At 50.5% G+C, this 15,945-nt stretch overlaps 1 protein-coding gene across 1 annotated transcript in view; it reads right to left on the bottom strand.

The window, feature by feature from the left end:
* Positions 1–15,945, bottom strand: part of MDGA2 (MAM domain containing glycosylphosphatidylinositol anchor 2) — a 259,777-nt gene that overhangs the window by 100,912 nt on the left and 142,920 nt on the right. Inside the window, exons 4-5 of the mRNA XM_088533798.1 lie at positions 11,013–11,209; positions 8,115–8,247 (exon numbers count right to left, since the gene is read on the bottom strand). Coding sequence (XP_088389924.1) covers positions 8,115–8,247; positions 11,013–11,209 — 330 coding nt within the window. The remainder of the gene's footprint in view (positions 1–8,114; positions 8,248–11,012; positions 11,210–15,945) is intronic.

Genomic DNA, 15,945 nt, shown 5'->3' with positions numbered 1-15,945 from the left:
AATTGTACAATGGGACTACCACACATCCCAGCCCTCACAGAGCAATAAAACAACGCACAACACGCGCTCATTTTGATGAATGGCTTGGGCAAATGCTCATCAGATGCAGTGCAAAGCCAGAAGTCATTAAGTCATCATTAACACACTAAGATACACGCTTAACAATATCACTTTACCCAGCGCTGAATTTGAAGATGCTGAATTTGAAGCGTTATCTGTGGTTTCTGCCCATACTACACTGGAAAAAAAGGCATTTTTGTCAGGATTTGGGGCATACAGGAACATCTGAGGCGAAAGCGCACCGGAAAACGTCAAGAAAATGGGAGGACTCTTTGAGAAGGGGAATAAAAGGACTGCACATTCCTGCCCCGAGGTGTGCAGAACATCACCTGCACCGGCGTGCACGGCCTCCTGCCCCTGAGCATCACCTGCACCTGCAGCGAAGCGGAGCCAGCGACGCTTAGCCGGACTGGTGGTGGTGGTACCTGCCATCTCGTTGCATCTCTCCCGCTCGCTTGCTTATCTTTCTTTCTTTTTCCCTTCTTCTCTCTGCCCTATTTGCTTATGAGAACAGAGCTAACAAGGTTGTGTGGCGTTTGACCCCGTTTGTGTCTTAATCTCGCTCTTGGGATCGCATCAAAACCTCCCCTGGCACTGGATCGGGTCAGTGGGGTATATACACGTGTGCATCTATGTTCCATGGGCACGAGTTCCTGCAGGAACACAGGGCAATGCTCCTGACTAGGAGAGCTGCAAACAGCCCCAGAGCAACCAGAGCAGTCGAGGCCCCGCTGGCTGCGAGCACTTTGTAGTGAGGGGGCCCCTTTCTGCACTTCCTTGCTGCTCCTGTCCAAAAGAGAACAAAGCTCCCAGCCGAGGTGCACACTCTGAATTGGTGTTTACGTTCCAGCGGCCGCTGCGCAGGCCCTTTCCCCCCAGCGCTGCTCCCTCCGGAGCAGCATTCCCACCAACGCGCTCGGCATCGGCCGCTTCCCGCGGGAGCTTCCCCTCGCCCGGGCTGCGGATCCACTTCGGGGATCTAGGGCCAAAACGCAGCCGGTTTCGGGCCGCGGTGCTGCGAGATGGGGTTGACATGCAGGAGCGTAGCACGATGCTCCTGCCAAGACTGCCAAATCCTGAACTTTTCATTTGGACGCATGAAACGTCACATATATGTGCTCGGCATACATAAAAATCTCATTTGCTTTTTATTTCTTTGAACACTTCATCATTTGTCTGTAAAACTCTAATGCTTGCGGGGGCAGAGAAAACAAAGCCAGCAGTCCCCAATACTGATTATTTCAGGCATGAATACTTTCTTTTTTCCTGATTTAACACATGGGGTTACTGAAGTTAAACATTCCCAGACCCGTGCTCAGCGTGGCAGATGTTCCAGGGCTCACTCTCGCACAAAGCTGCCTCCCTGCACCTTTTTTTTTCCCTCCTCCTCAATGTTTTTTGGTGAAATCTTCCACTCTCTCTGCGATGGGGACGTGCTCCATCGAGGGGCACGAAGGGAAGGCGGGATCCTCCCTCTAGCAGCAAAGCACCTAAATCAGCTTAACCCCACCACAAAAACGCTCCTGTCGCGACTATATTTAGAGGCAAAAGTTCCTCACATCGGCTAGAATTATCCCGACTGATCTCAACCACCTGAAACCCCGTCAAGCACCTAAAGGCAAATAACCTGATGAGATAGAGACACCCCAAAGCCCTCCAGAAATAGATGGATTTCTCTTCAGGGACATCCCTCTCTCCACTAGGTTCCCTACCCAACGACATAACTATCATCACATACACACAAAAAATGTTGTTGCAAGGACAGGAATAATCTCTGCTCTGGTCAGGACCAGAGCGATGGGCTTTAATAACAAAAGGGCAGATTTGGGTTAAACAGCAGAGCTAGGAGGGGCACCCCGGGCTCAGGCAGCCCTGGGGAAGGCAGCAGCTCCCGGCTGCCTCTCACCACACACCGGCTAAACAAACATCCGTGCCGAGATCCAGGGAGCCCTGCCGGGACCATGGGCACCTCCCGGGTCCTTCCCAGCCGCGTGTTCCGTTTCCACGGGTTTTGTCCAGGACCCAAAGCCCCCGTTTGGAGCACCCAGCCCCGAGCAGGCAGCTGGTTCTGTTTCTTGCAGGGGAGCTCAGGAGCTCCCGTCCTGCTGGCCGCTCTTTGGGAGCACCAGGGCAGCCAGGAAGGACTTTCAAAACGAGGTAATTCCCTAACACTGCATGGTCCCAATGGAGGAAAACAGAGCAAGGGCATCCAGACAGGCTGCTGTTTAACAGGGGCATTAGGAGTGAACTGACCCCCACCACATGCCCACGACGAGATGCCAGCCTGAGCTGTGGTTTGAATGAGCTATGCCACGCAGCTGAAAAAGCACATTGAAAGCATTGAAAAAAATCACACATTCTTGGTAAAAGTTACTGTTTGGGATTATTTCTATGTTGGAGACTGCCAGAAATCCACCTCAGTATTCTGCATTAATCATGCCGCCTCTACCAAGCAGTGTGAACTAATTCAAATTAACACGCATTTTCCAAAGAAGTTGCATCACAGAAAATGCTTTGTTGATCAAGGCCAGGGTTTTATTTGCTTTTACTCAATCACATTGGAGTAAATGCTATAGTAGGCCCAGAATTCCAATACTGAAAGCTGTCCAACTATTTATTTCAACTCTTCATGTATCCCAGTGATGTCTGATATAAATCTTGCACGTTATTTGGTTTTATGGGTATGTATCACGCCGTTTCCATGACCCTTGGAAATGAACAATGCCACTCTTAAAAGCACCCAGTCATGTTCATTATTACAGCTGAGCATTCAGATGGGAGATGCAAAGTTAACTGTATTTCAAGTCAGTTTTCTTAGTGCTGAAGATTAAATAGAGTCACACACAAGCTAGTAACAGATTTTTATATCACCTGTCATTGATTAATGCTCGACACAGAGCAGAAATAATGCTTACAGTAATATAATCTTGGTATTTCTAAGGCAGGCTGAGCTGGCTACTGCTAAGCACCTTGAAAACAACTGTCCCCTGAGCAAAGTGTGGTGCAGGTTGAGGCAGAGCACTTGGTCTTTAGGACTTTCAGATGTTCTGCTTGCGTGAACTTACCCAAACTAACGTCTGTGTTCTGATTTTAAGGCACTTGGTGTACTCAAAGCAAGAGCGCCACAGAATGAATCCCTTTGCTGTTCTTCCTCGCGACTTGAGATCTATTTAGGTTCGTGCCACCCACCAGTTCTCTGACAAGAGGTAAGGCACTTGACTCGGGGCTTTCTGCCCCCCTCCACATTCCTCGTCTGCTCGGCTGATCAATTTTGCAGAGCAGCAGCTGTCCCTTGGAGCAAAGCGGCCCCGTGCTCGAGGAGCGCCCCTGCACGGCGCTGCTGCTCGTTGGCATCAGGGCCGGGCCACGGGCTCCGGGGCTCAGCTCAGCCCCCCGCACTACAACTTTGCTTTTAGTATTTTAGACTAGTCTGCATTGGAACAAAGTACAATGTGCACGTGGAAGAGATGATGCTAATGAATTGCAGCTGCCGCAGTAGCTGTAAGCGCGTGGCGGTGCGTCTGGAGCTGCACGGAGTCACACAGAACAGATAGAACTAGGACAGGGCTGTTGAATCAAGGGGGTGTGAGTACATCCAATTATACCTACGTGTAATACTTTAAACCCACATCATGTCTGATCTATGCTGATGAATACATGTTCATCCAATGGTATCAGCTTAATTACTTTACAAACTATTCAAGGAGAAGAAGGAGGCAGAAAGTTTCGTTTGGATTGCATTTAGATTGGTTACATCACAGCAAATGATTGTTACTCTGGTGATGCCAGGGCACACAATCAAATAATCAGCAAGACAGACTAAACACAGAAAACAAAAAGGTCACAGGAATAAGCTGGAAGGCTGCTCTGCATAGAAAACTGAACGACTCGCCCAAAGACGCGCTTGATGTTCTTCACATCAGCCTTTCAGCTCAGGTGCGTGCACGAGAATGCAGATATGTGAAAGGTCCTGTGGCATAAACAGAGGCAGAAGTCCACCCGGATTTGTATGATTTCCATGAAATGAATGTCTACACTCATGCCCATATCACGTATCACTCATATCACTTGGTGGGGGAAGGTAAGGAGTCTTAGGATTGTTTCGGGGGGAAAGAAAAGGAAAAAAGGAAAAAAGGAAAAAAGGAAAAGGAAAAAAGGAAAAGGAAAAAAGGAAAAGGAAAAAAGGAAAAGGAAAAAGGAAAAGGAAAAAAGGAAAAGGAAAAAAGGAAAAGGAAAAAAGGAAAAGGAAAAAAGGAAAAGGAAAAAAGGAAAAGGAAAAAAGGAAAAGGAAAAGGAAAAAAGGAAAAGGAAAAGGAAAAAAAGGAAAAGGAAAAAAGGAAAAGGAAAAGGACATGATCTCTGACGCTATCTGCTCTTCCAGCCCTGCAGGATCACCGAGCACAACGTTTAATGATGATGTGATGGAAACGTGTGAGAGCCCACGTGGCCCTGGCAGCACACGGACAGCGCGCGGACACCCTAAGAGCAGCACGACTTTCTCGAACATCGTAGTTGCCCCCCTGGCTTCCCTCCCATCTGCTGAGCCCTGGGGGTGTCGAGGGAAACAATCACCAGCTCCCGAAGGCCGCCTGCAAGGAGCAGCACGTGGCAAACCCTGCTCAGAGCAGCCGAGCCCGGCCGTGCACCAGCGCGCGTGGCCACCAGGCAAAGCTCAGCACCAACCCCAGGCAAAGCTCAGCACCAGTCCCAGGCAAAGCTCAGCACCAGTCCCAGGCAAAGCTCAGCACCAACCCCAGGCAAAGCTCAGCTCCAACCCCAGGCAAAGCTCAGCACCAGTCCCAGGCAAAGCTCAGCTCCAACCCCAGGCAAAGCTCAGCTCCAACCCCAGGCAAAGCTCAGCTCCAACCCCAGGCAAAGTTCAGCACCAGTCCCAGGCAAAGCTCAGCACCAGTCCCAGGCAAAGCTCAGCTCCAACCCCAGGCAAAGCTCAGCTCCAACCCCAGGCAAAGTTCAGCACCAACCCCAGGCAAAGCTCAGCTCCAACCCCAGGCAAAGCTCAGCACCAACCCCAGGCAAAGCTCAGCTCCAACCCCAGGCAAAGCTCAGCTCCAACCCCAGGCAAAGCTCAGCTCCAACCCCAGGCAAAGCTCAGCACCAATCCCAGGCAAAGCTCAGCTCCAACCCCAGGCAAAGCTCGGCACCAGTCCCAGGCAAAGCTCGGCACCAGTCCCAGGCAAAGCTCGGCACCAGTCCCAGGCAAAGCTCAGCTCCAACCCCAGGCAAAGCTCGGCACCAATCCCAGGCAAAGCTCAGCACCAACCCCAGGCAAAGCTCAGCTCCAACCCCAGGCAAAGCTCAGCACCAACCCCAGGCAAAGCTCAGCACCAATCCCAGGCAAAGCTCGGCACCAATCCCAGGCAAAGCTCAGCACCTACCCCAGGCAAAGCTCAGCTCCAACCCCAGGCAAAGCTCAGCACCTACCCCAGGCAAAGCTCAGCACCTATCCCAGGGAAAGCTCAGCACCAACCCCAGGCAAAGCTCAGCACCTACCCCAGGCAAAGCTCAGCACCAACCCCAGGCAAAGCTCAGCTCCAACCCCAGGCAAAGCTCAGCACCTACCCCAGGCAAAGCTCAGCACCAACCCCAGGCAAAGCTCAGCACCAATCCCAGGCAAAGCTCAGCTCCAACCCCAGGCAAAGCTCAGCTCCAACCCCAGGCAAAGCTCAGCACCAATCCCAGGCAAAGTTCAGCACCAATCCTCCTGCTGGTTCAGCTCGAGACCCTGGTACGGGCAGGGGAGCCAAACTGCCAGAGCCTGAGCTTAGCCCGAGATCACTAAATCAGCAGCAAAACTTGAATTCACTTGTAGCCACATTAATCACAAGGGCCGTCACGTCTGCTTCCTGCTTTACAGCTACTTTGGTTCGTCTCCTTTCTGTTTCCATTTAGTCATCTCCATAATGTGCCTCCAACCCTGAATTTAGAACAGATGGATGGGCTAGGGCTGCTCAATACTGAAACAGTTATTGTGTCTGGATTCTGATTTTCATTTCTCTGGATTTATGCTGGATTAGCCTGGATTTATGATTTACATAACTTCTATGAAGTTATATGAGGTGAAGTTCTACCAAAGACTTTTATGAGGTGAAGCTACCCCAACATGATAGAGGTTTAGTCCCAGAGCCATCAACACAGCAGTCATTATCTTTAAAGAATTAGTGCAATAATTATTAAACTTGTTATTTAATCTCGCCCTTGATGAGGGTTGCCACCAGGTTCTTCATTCTTTATAGTCTTTCAAGCTTGTTTACTCTGGAAATTACTCCAGAAGAGCTATTCCTGGTAATGAATCAAGACTAGCTCTCAGAGAAGATGCCTTTCTCCAGGAATAAATGTAACTTTTAAAAAGGGATAATATCTAATTCTTGTTGCAAAAAAAAAAAAAAAAACTCATGCTCTCCAACGCTTAGATAGGAACAGTTATGCCAGTTAAGGTCCCCATATATTGTAATACAAACAGATTGCCATGGCAGCAAGGCCCAGCACGGATAGAGACGGATCCAGTCCCCCCAGCACCATCCATTGCTCTGACAAAAGGGACAGGAGAAGCATTTTGGTGAGCCTGAGTCCTGCTCACAACAACTGCCATGGACCCAACGCAGACACCAGCCAAGACCACCTCGTCCTGAGCTCTGCAGGTGGCAACTCGCATCCTTCATCGTCATGGATGGAGGCGGACGGGTCGCTAAGCACAAAGAGCAAAGTCGCTCCAACCTACCACTGATGGCCTCTCCACGCCAGACTCTCCAGCTATAACCAGGGCAACTAAACAGAGCCAAACTTCCCATTTTGACATCCTAATTTTGCCAAAAACAAACAAAAAGTGAAGTACAGTCTGCCAACAGAATTTGTCAGATACTGTCAGAGCTGACTGTAATTCCCCTATTGCCAGTGACAGCTTCAGAGCTGGGCTGTGATTTTCTTTTGCAGCGGCTGTGTATCGGTAGTGGAGTACACCCCAGGTTTGCAATTCATGCTGGAAAATCAGAAATACAAAAGAATTGGCAGGCAGCTCCTTGGAATCAAGCCATGAGAGCAGAAATAACGTGAAATGTGCAAGTGCAAATAAAATTCATAGCTCATCTTGGATGCACTCAGGTGCATGTTAATGCCTCAGCTGTTTTGTTCATTTGCTACCTGTTTTCAGTGCCCTGAGTCATACATTATTAAAGCATAATCTAGCATAATCAAACCCGCAGGCTCAGAATATTAGAACATTTGCTGCAGAAGTTTGTCCAGAAAACATTTATCTGAAATTTCTAATTATTTAGAAGTCTAAGTGAAGCATTTTGGTTTCTGGCTTCCAGGTGATAAACAATTCAGATCCCTCCTTTGCTGACCCTGGGCACAGAGTGTTTTACAGAGCCCGAAACGTTAATTTCTCTCTTCCTGGACACTAGTGATTAGCCCCAGCCCCAGGGCCCTCGAGGGCCATGCTGAGGGCACAGGCACAGGAGGGGAGGGTTCAGCGTGGCCATCAGCTCCGCTAGGGACGAGCCCAAAGGAGAGAGCGAAGGGCCAAGGAAGGCAGTGGCACGAGGGCAGCGTGTCCGGACCCAACGCCGGGCCACCCTGCGCCGGGCACTGCAACCTGCCCGCCTCGCTGTGTGCATCCCAGCCAAGCACACCTTGAACACAACAACAACAAACCCCTTTCCTTAAGTCAGTGTGAGAAATCAAAGGACTACAAAAACTTTTTTTTTTTTCCTAAAACAAATTTTTGATAAAAATAGTATTTCTGAGAGTTTGGAAAATTTCTAAATAATTGCTTTACTTCATGTGCAGCCTAGATCAAGACACGCTTTCCTCTTACCGCATTCCAGGTCCAGCCCGAAGAATGAAATCCTGTGACCTCCAGGGGAAATGTAAACCCTGAACATAAAATCCAGAGAGCAATAAACACACAGAACAAGAAATCAAGACTCTCCTTTGAATCCTAGTTTTGATGAGGAAAGAAAAATACCCCAAATAAAGTGCTCGTGCCCCTTGCTCCTGCAAATCAAAGGAAAGGCCGCGCGGCGCGGAGGCGGTACCTGTTTTGTTGGAGAGCCGGAAGGAGACCATCTTGTCCGGGATGCTGCACACATTCCGCACGGACGCGATGCAGCTGTAGTTCGCGTAGTCCTGCGGACGGAGGTTCTTCAGCTTCAGGATCTTGGTTTCCCCCTGCGCACGCGAGGCAGAGCGTTAGCACCAGCCCACGCCATGGTTACGTGGAGAGCAGCAAGACACGGGGCAGGCTTGTTAGAAGCAAACGTTGGCCCCGAAAACCTATTTTATTTTAACGATCCCAACGAATGGTGGCATAGCCTGGAAGGTTGACACTTACTTGGACATTAGCAGTAATGACAGAGAGAGGGACAAAGGGGACACTGCTTTGGCAGGGGCTGTGAAGCCACAGCATTACCCTGGGTAACATATCTTAAGATAAAACCTGCATAACGACAACATCCTAAGCTGCAGAATTGCTGCTGCTTTCCTTTGAAAATGAGCGGCTGACGGACCCGCTTTGCGGCAGCAGCGTGAATGATGGAGCAGGGATCCGAACAGGGGATATAACGAAGGGCTTCCCTTTGACAACATCAGCAGAAAAGCCCAACAGGAGATTTTCCTGGAAAAACAACATGAAAAAGCACCAAAAGAGCAAGCCTCGGAAAACTCTCCTTACTACATGCCCCAGAGGTGCAACTACAGCAGCTCCTATCAGCAAAGCTTGGGCTGTGCTTAAATTGCTTAAACAGCATCACCTGCAGCAAGTGCACAGGCTTACACAGGGAAATGGCCATTGGTGAAGATGCAGGTGGGACCAGCAGCCCTCCAAAACTGAGGTCACGCGTGAGAAGGGGCCGCTGCAGCTCGTGCCGATTCGGCGCCGGCAGACCTTGGAAAACAGGGATTCTCCGGGCACGGGAAGCGCCCGCTCCAGAGCCCGTGCAGGTTGATGGGGACACGGCTACCCATGAACTGCTGCATTGCAGCCAGGCAGGGAGCTGCTACACAGCGCAAATTAAACCCGCCGCTGCGAATCCCAAATTAAATTCACGACGGTATTCCGGATCATGTCCCCCAGATTGCTAAGATTTGTAAAAATATATATATTCTCTTCATTGATTTGGATAATTGGTCTAATCATGTCTAATTGCATAATTATTGTAAATACAGCAAATTTAATCTCATACTCAGGCTGTGCAATTACAATGCACATTGAGGACGATGCAAACTGAGGGAAAAAATTGTGCACCAAGTTTTGGCTTGGGAAAGTTCAGTGTTCCACAGCCTTCCACAGAGGAGCAGCCACATGCCTATTGCTGGTTTTATTCTCTCCAAAGCAGCTAAAATAAGCAGCTGACATTATCTGACTCATCAAAAAATACCTGTGCTCAAAGTTCAAGAGCTTGTCTTTAAAATGATCTGGTTTCAAAGCGCCTTCTGCTATTAAATAAAACAAGAACACCATTGGATAGAACAGGTAGCCTTTTTTTTTTTTTTTGGCTACGATCCTATACCAAAGTTGCTGCTTGTTTTTCTTTAGATTTCCTTTGGTTTTCCAAACACAATCCAGCTTCAAAGCGATTGACAGAAAATGCCTCCTCAGAGCCCCCTCTCTCGACGCTCTGAAGCCGAATCCCTTCGAGGCCTCTTCTCACCAGCTCTCCCAGCCTTCTACCATATCATAGGAGAGCCAATTATGCAGAGATGTGCAGGAGACATTTATGACTCTTGAACCTTTAATTACAATTTTTTCTCTTATAAACATATATCAGATCCTGTAGGCACAGACACAAGATACTCTAATTCAATCTGACCTCCAATAAATGCAAAAAGGTTATAGATAAGCTTTTGACTATCAACCTGACAATCTGATTTATTCCTTAATTCAGCACAGACAGAGGTCCTAGGAAGGATGTTCCTAGTAACCTAGAAACCGTCCTTAAAAAAAAAAGCATGGAATCTAATTTCACGTGGCATATTTTATTAGATTTGTACTTACTGAATAGCAAGAAAGGTAATAATGAGCATTTCCATACTGAGGTATTATAAGACAAAAAGTCCTACCTCGAGGGAGTCTGTCACTTTTTAATTAAAAACACTTGAAAACCCCAGTTTACACATCTGTGCCAGATTCCAAGGAAACAAGCCTCAGATTTCCTGAACTGCGTCCACATACGTTAAATTAAAAATAATCATCTCATCACTTTTGGGAGTCCAATAGCTTGGCCATGTAATCTAATTTGCATCTCTGCAAGCTTCCAGTCCACACGCAGCTCCCTTGAATACCAAACTACTTCAGCAATAAAAAGCTGTCAAGTATAATAAATATGTAAAAATGGAGTAAAAACGAAGGTGCTCTCAAAGCATTAGCTGAAAATTATTTATGAAAGTCGCAGGTTGCTTTCTGCCCTACCACCAAATTGCCGGGCATTTTCTGCTCCTGGCTTTACTCGTCGTGCTTGAGGCTTTCCCAAATTATTTGTTCTCCGTTTTTCTCCCTGTCCTTTTGTTTTGCAAGCCCCGTCCTGCACTTTTGGGCGCAGACAATAGCAAATGCCAGTTTGGCCTGGGCGGCTGTGCAGAGCTGCTGCCAACGCCGCAGCGTGACCGCGGCGTCAGACCCGTGCGGCGCCTGCCCTGCCTCCCTGCCTGCGAACAGCGGCACTTACAAACACGGCTCTTCTCAATTCTGCCTCCTCTTCTTTTAAGTGCCTAATTCTGGAACAGAAACTAATAGCCAAAGAAGCACAAGGCACAATAAAAGAATAAAAAAGTTGTAGCTTTTTAGGTTTCAGCTTCTGTGCAGAACTTTGCATCGCACCGAGAATCCCTGGGGCCGGCGGCTTCCCGCAGCGTCCCTCTTCGTGCCTGCTTTGCATCCCAACGGAAGGGCGCTCTCTCCCAGGAGCAGGAGCACCGGACCGCAGCGGAATCCCTACCTGGGTGAAGAAGGGCTCGTAGATCTCGACGCCCTTGTCGGAGCCCTGCAGCAGCACCTCCTGGCCGCGCCGCCAGCTGTAGCGCACGGGCGGGTTGGAGTTGGCCACGCAGCGCAGGAACACCGTGCGCTCGTAGTAGAACTGCTCCTTGGCCTCGCCGATGCTCTGGTGCACCGTCACGATGGGGTCGTCCAGGTCTGCGGGGAGAGAGAGCACACGGCACCGGGGCCCGTGAGGCGCACGTGGCCAAAACCACATAAACACGGCCAAAATACACACAGTTCATACCCAAAACTCCAAAATACCCGTTCTAGGGCTTTGGCAGGAGAGTTCAGATTTACATTGCTCATCCGCACGGTACCATGACCCATGCTTGCTACTAGGCTTTGGATAGCGTAACACGCACAAGAACGTGATAACGTCAATAATATTTCTGTTTTACTTCTACTAGCACTTAGATTTCATCCTTTTTTTTTTTCGTCTCTGCAACTTATTTCTTATGTATGACTTTCAATTTAAATATCACTTCGACAAAATAGTTTATCAAGCTTTGGCAATAAATAGCAGGCTAATTTGCATCCTAATAGTAGGATCGACTAGAGTGCTGATCATGAACGCATCTGTTTTCCTTTAAAGCAGCGATTTAATACAGTAATTTGATGCATATACCCTTCTTTTACTTACCTGCATTTCACTTCAAACAGGTGAATTCATCCCAGCCCTGAGCACACCCTTCTTTTGATTAAAATGCAGATATCATTTAATTGCTCCCACCGCAGCAGCTTCGGGAAAATTAGATCCCCACAACAGAACTCACTCAGATGGGGAAGAAATAAAGATAGCCCTTGCAACGTGAGTGCTCCAAATTAATTAATTTGGGCTTTATTCCACACCAGGCACAAGCACATTCCCGTTTCCAGGGATGTTTTGCTGTTGCTTACTACGAGCTGTCTTGGAAAGCTCAATTCCATTAAAGAAGAAAAGAAACCCCACCCCGAGCAACCCCGACCATCTTTACTGATTTCTACCTAAAAACACCCGCGTGCCCCAAAACACAACTTCTCCCGGGAGCTTTAGGGTGAGGTGATGCTGCACGGAGGACAGGCAGCCGGGGCGGGCGCATCCCTAAGGACAACCCCTGCGATTCCCAGGACTCTGCAGGTCCCGGGCGGGATGTGGCACTTTGGGACAGAGCCCCTGCAGCAGGGATGCTCTCCCTATAATACAAATAGTATTTACTATTACCCGGCTCTTAGTTTAATTAATAAGCCCTGGCTGTGCAGCTGCGTTGAAGGATCCCGGATATGTGACGGTGTGGAGGGTGCGTGGGGCTGAGCACCCCTCGCGCAGCAGCAGCAGCAGCAGCAGCAGCAGCGCGGGCGCTCCCAGGCCCCAACACAAACCTGGGCTTGGACAGGTTTGGATCATCGGAGGGGCGGCCGAGGCACGAGAGCAGAGCAAAGGCTCCGAGGGGAAGGAGCCTGCACCGGCCGTCCGGGCACACGGGCCTGTTCCCACACGGAAAACACCCCTGTTCCTAGAGCACCCTGCGGAGGCTCCCGCTTCCATCTGTGCGACGGGAACAAAGCTCGAGAGGCTCTTGATTAATTAGAAGCAAAACGCTCCAAATTCTGCAATAATGCAAGCAATGATATCCTGTAATGGTGCATGGGTTTTAAGTAAATGTTACCTTAGTTCTACCGTGCAAAACATTTAATTTAATATCACAGAAACAAATTACCAAACTGTTGTTCCAAATTAGGATGGCATTTTCTAATGAGATTTCATTTTTGTTTTAAAGGTTATTTTAAATCACGGTAGCATTTGAAAAGGGACGAGGCTGCTGAAAGGCTACGTCCTGCAATCTGGTATCAGAGAACAGAAAGCAGGAGATGAGCCTTGCCGAGGCCCCGCAGCCCAAACCCCGCTGTGCGCAGCCTGGCCGCGGCAGCGCGGGGCACCCACGGGGCACCCGGGGCAGCGTGGGGCACCCACGGGGCACCCACGGCAGCACAGGGGCATCCATGGGTGCTGCTTTCCAGTGGCTACTCCTGCAGGAGGGTGAGGGCCCAAAGCCCGGGCAAGGTGCGGGGCGCCTCCAGCCCCCTCATCCACACCAAGGTGGAGCCACCCGAGGTGCCACCCTGGGGTCTTGCCTCAACGTCTTTGGACCAGGTTGCTCACGGGCAGATCCAATGAACCCCTTAACTCCTTCCATGGGGCTCCAGACCCCCAGGGCCCGCGTGAGGCTGCTGCAAACCCCACGGGGCTCTTTGGAAGGGCCTTTCTGCAAAGCCCGGCGGGCAGCGCCGCGTTCCCGGGGCTGCAGCGGTGCCGGCTGCGGCAGCAGCTCGAGGGGCAGCGCCGTCCTGTCCCTCCAGCCTGCCCTGCAGGGGCCTCACCTTTGCCATGGCACCCATGGCGCCACAGCAGCAGGCCTGGTGTGTGGAAGGAGACCGGAGCGGCCACCAGGGCCTGGAGCACGCGGTGAATGAGGTGGAGGGCGCTGGGTTGGGTCGGCTTGGAGAAGAGAAGGCAACGGGGCCACCTGATCTCCATTTTCCACTGAGCGTGGTGAAGGACAGGGAAGATGAAGGCCAGCTTCTCTGAGGGCCACACATTAAAACACCACGAGTCAACAGCAGCAAGCTGCACCCAGAGGAAAAAACATCCCCAAGAGAGCAGCCATGTACGTGGCCACGGCCCTAGAGCGGTCACGGGATGATCCCTGTCGCGGGGAGGCTCAAGGCCTGCCCGGCCAAGGCCCCCAGCAGCCTCCCCGCGGTGCCGACCCAAACGCACCGCGACGCCGCGAGCGGTGCCGGTGCCGCCTCCGCACAGCCCCGCGGCCGCAGCGGCTCCGAGCCGGGCGCTGGGAACCCGCATGGAGACGAGGGGTCCTCCCGGCAGGGAGGGCCGCGCTCCCCTCCCCACGGCACCGGTTTTGCCCAAAGCGTGAAGAAATCTCAAAGAAACCTGAGCTGGGAATGCAAATACGGGCAGCCCTCTGCCAAGGCGCTTCATAACGCTCGGTTAGCAGGACACGAGCACTGCAGAAAAGGGCTGGCTTCTCCGTCAGCGATGCTGGAGAGCTCTCACCAGCTGCACGAGAGCAAAAGCAGCAGCACTAACAGGAGACAAACGGGGTTTGGAGGCCTCAGCGGAGGCAGCGCTGCCGGCCCCACCGCGGGCACGGCCAGACACGCGTTACCGCCTGGGTACAAAACACCCGGCTCCCTGCTCAGAGCTGCCAGGCCGGGACAGACCCCGTTCTCGTGTCACTGCTGAGACGCTGCCACGTCGCCACAGCGCACGCGTGCGGCTACCAAACCCACTGCCTTCACGGGGGATTTTCAACGCAGCTTCTTGACAGGGGCAATAATGCCCACCTGCCAAAGCTCTCCAGAAGGCCAGTGTGTGACATTTCATTGAATTATCACTAATCGACACTCCCAAAGTGACTACGAAAACAACTTGTTTAAAGCTCCGTGCATACGTGTAACTATCTGTGGGTGCTCATCCCTCCCGGAGAGCAGTTAGAGAAGTGAAACGCAGCAGTTTGGGAGTGAAGTTATTGACTTTCCTTTTCGCAGAGCAGTTAACCTGCAAAGTGGAAAGGGGAAATCACCGAAGAGATGGGGGGGATTTTAGTGCAATGGAGAAGAGATTTAGCACTGGGAGCTCAACAAGACACAGCTTCAAAGTGCTTTACAAGGAAAAAAAACTCCAAAGTTTCATTTTGGGGAGGTCGATCACATTCTGACAAGTTAACTTTAACTAAATATTTCTCAAGATAAAAGTTTTTCTTAAAATAACACAACCTATATCTTCCCGCATAGCTCCTATATGGCCTCCTGCATAGCTTAGCACAGGCGCTCGGTAATTTTTCGGTATTGTGCCAATCTGTGGCAGCGTGTGGCGTAAAGCAGTTAAACACGATCCAGAAAATACACGAGGATGGAGCGAGGGTCTCTGCAAGCCTCGGGAAGGGATAAGGAGCCACAGGCTCCTGAACAAGGCTGGGCCACAGCGGGACGGAGCGAGCGGCATTTACGGGCACAAACCATGGCCATGGAATTGCTCACGCAGGACCGCGATGACGGGTGGGAGGACGGCAGTGCAGGTGGGTGCTCACACAGAACAACCTCCATCCCTGCATCCATCAAAGCAGCATGATTTAATGCAGCCAAAGCTCTACCTTTGTGAGCCATCATGCGGGTTAACGGCACCAGACAAGATCCCAGCCAGTCCTGAGCGCAGAATCGCCCCAGACAAGGGCTCAGGATGCACTCAGCACCGTCCTGAAGGACACGGGCCTGATGGGATCACCGGCTGCAGAGATACAGTTTTCTTTTGCATATGGAATTGGTGACGTGGATACAGGATCCTGTTCTGGTGTCAACCATGCTCGAGCACCATGAGAGAACTAAAGGGTAAAGGAAAGAGCAAAGGTAAAGGAGTTCTCACTGCAGGAACCGCTGCCGCAAAGTGCTTTGCTTTACAGTAAATAATGTAAAGAGCCAGATGCATTTAATTGCTCGAAAAAAGAAGGTTGAGAAGAATCTGTGTTATAGGATGCAAGTACCTCCTGTTGAGAAACCACCAGGCACAAAAGAGCTGTTTGATCTCAAGTAAAAAACACAAATAAAAGACACAAGTAGCTGGAAAGGGAAGGAAGCCCAAATTCCGTACGGGAAACAGAAAGGCTTTTCAGAGGAATCGGGTGAGCAGAGGCGCCAGGTGCCCGGGCGCACGGGTTCTGCACTTTAGAAGCTAAGGATTCAGCTATAAACACCTGCGAGCAGCGTGGTCTCCTGCACGAGTCCTCACCGCAGTGCACACAACACCTCCAAGCACAGCCGCTCGCAGTAACTCCCAATAACTACTTGCACGTTGCCTTGTTCACAATCTTCTCCTGCATCCCTAAAGAAAG

Source organism: Tinamus guttatus, unplaced genomic scaffold (genome assembly GCF_059628265.1).
Source record: "Tinamus guttatus ecotype Peru unplaced genomic scaffold, ASM5962826v1 Tinamus_guttatus_pri_ptg000522l, whole genome shotgun sequence".
Classification (NCBI taxonomy): Eukaryota; Metazoa; Chordata; class Aves; order Tinamiformes; family Tinamidae; genus Tinamus; species Tinamus guttatus.
The sequence above is the reverse complement of the archived record's forward strand: the minus strand, read 5'-3'. Positions and strand labels throughout refer to the sequence as shown.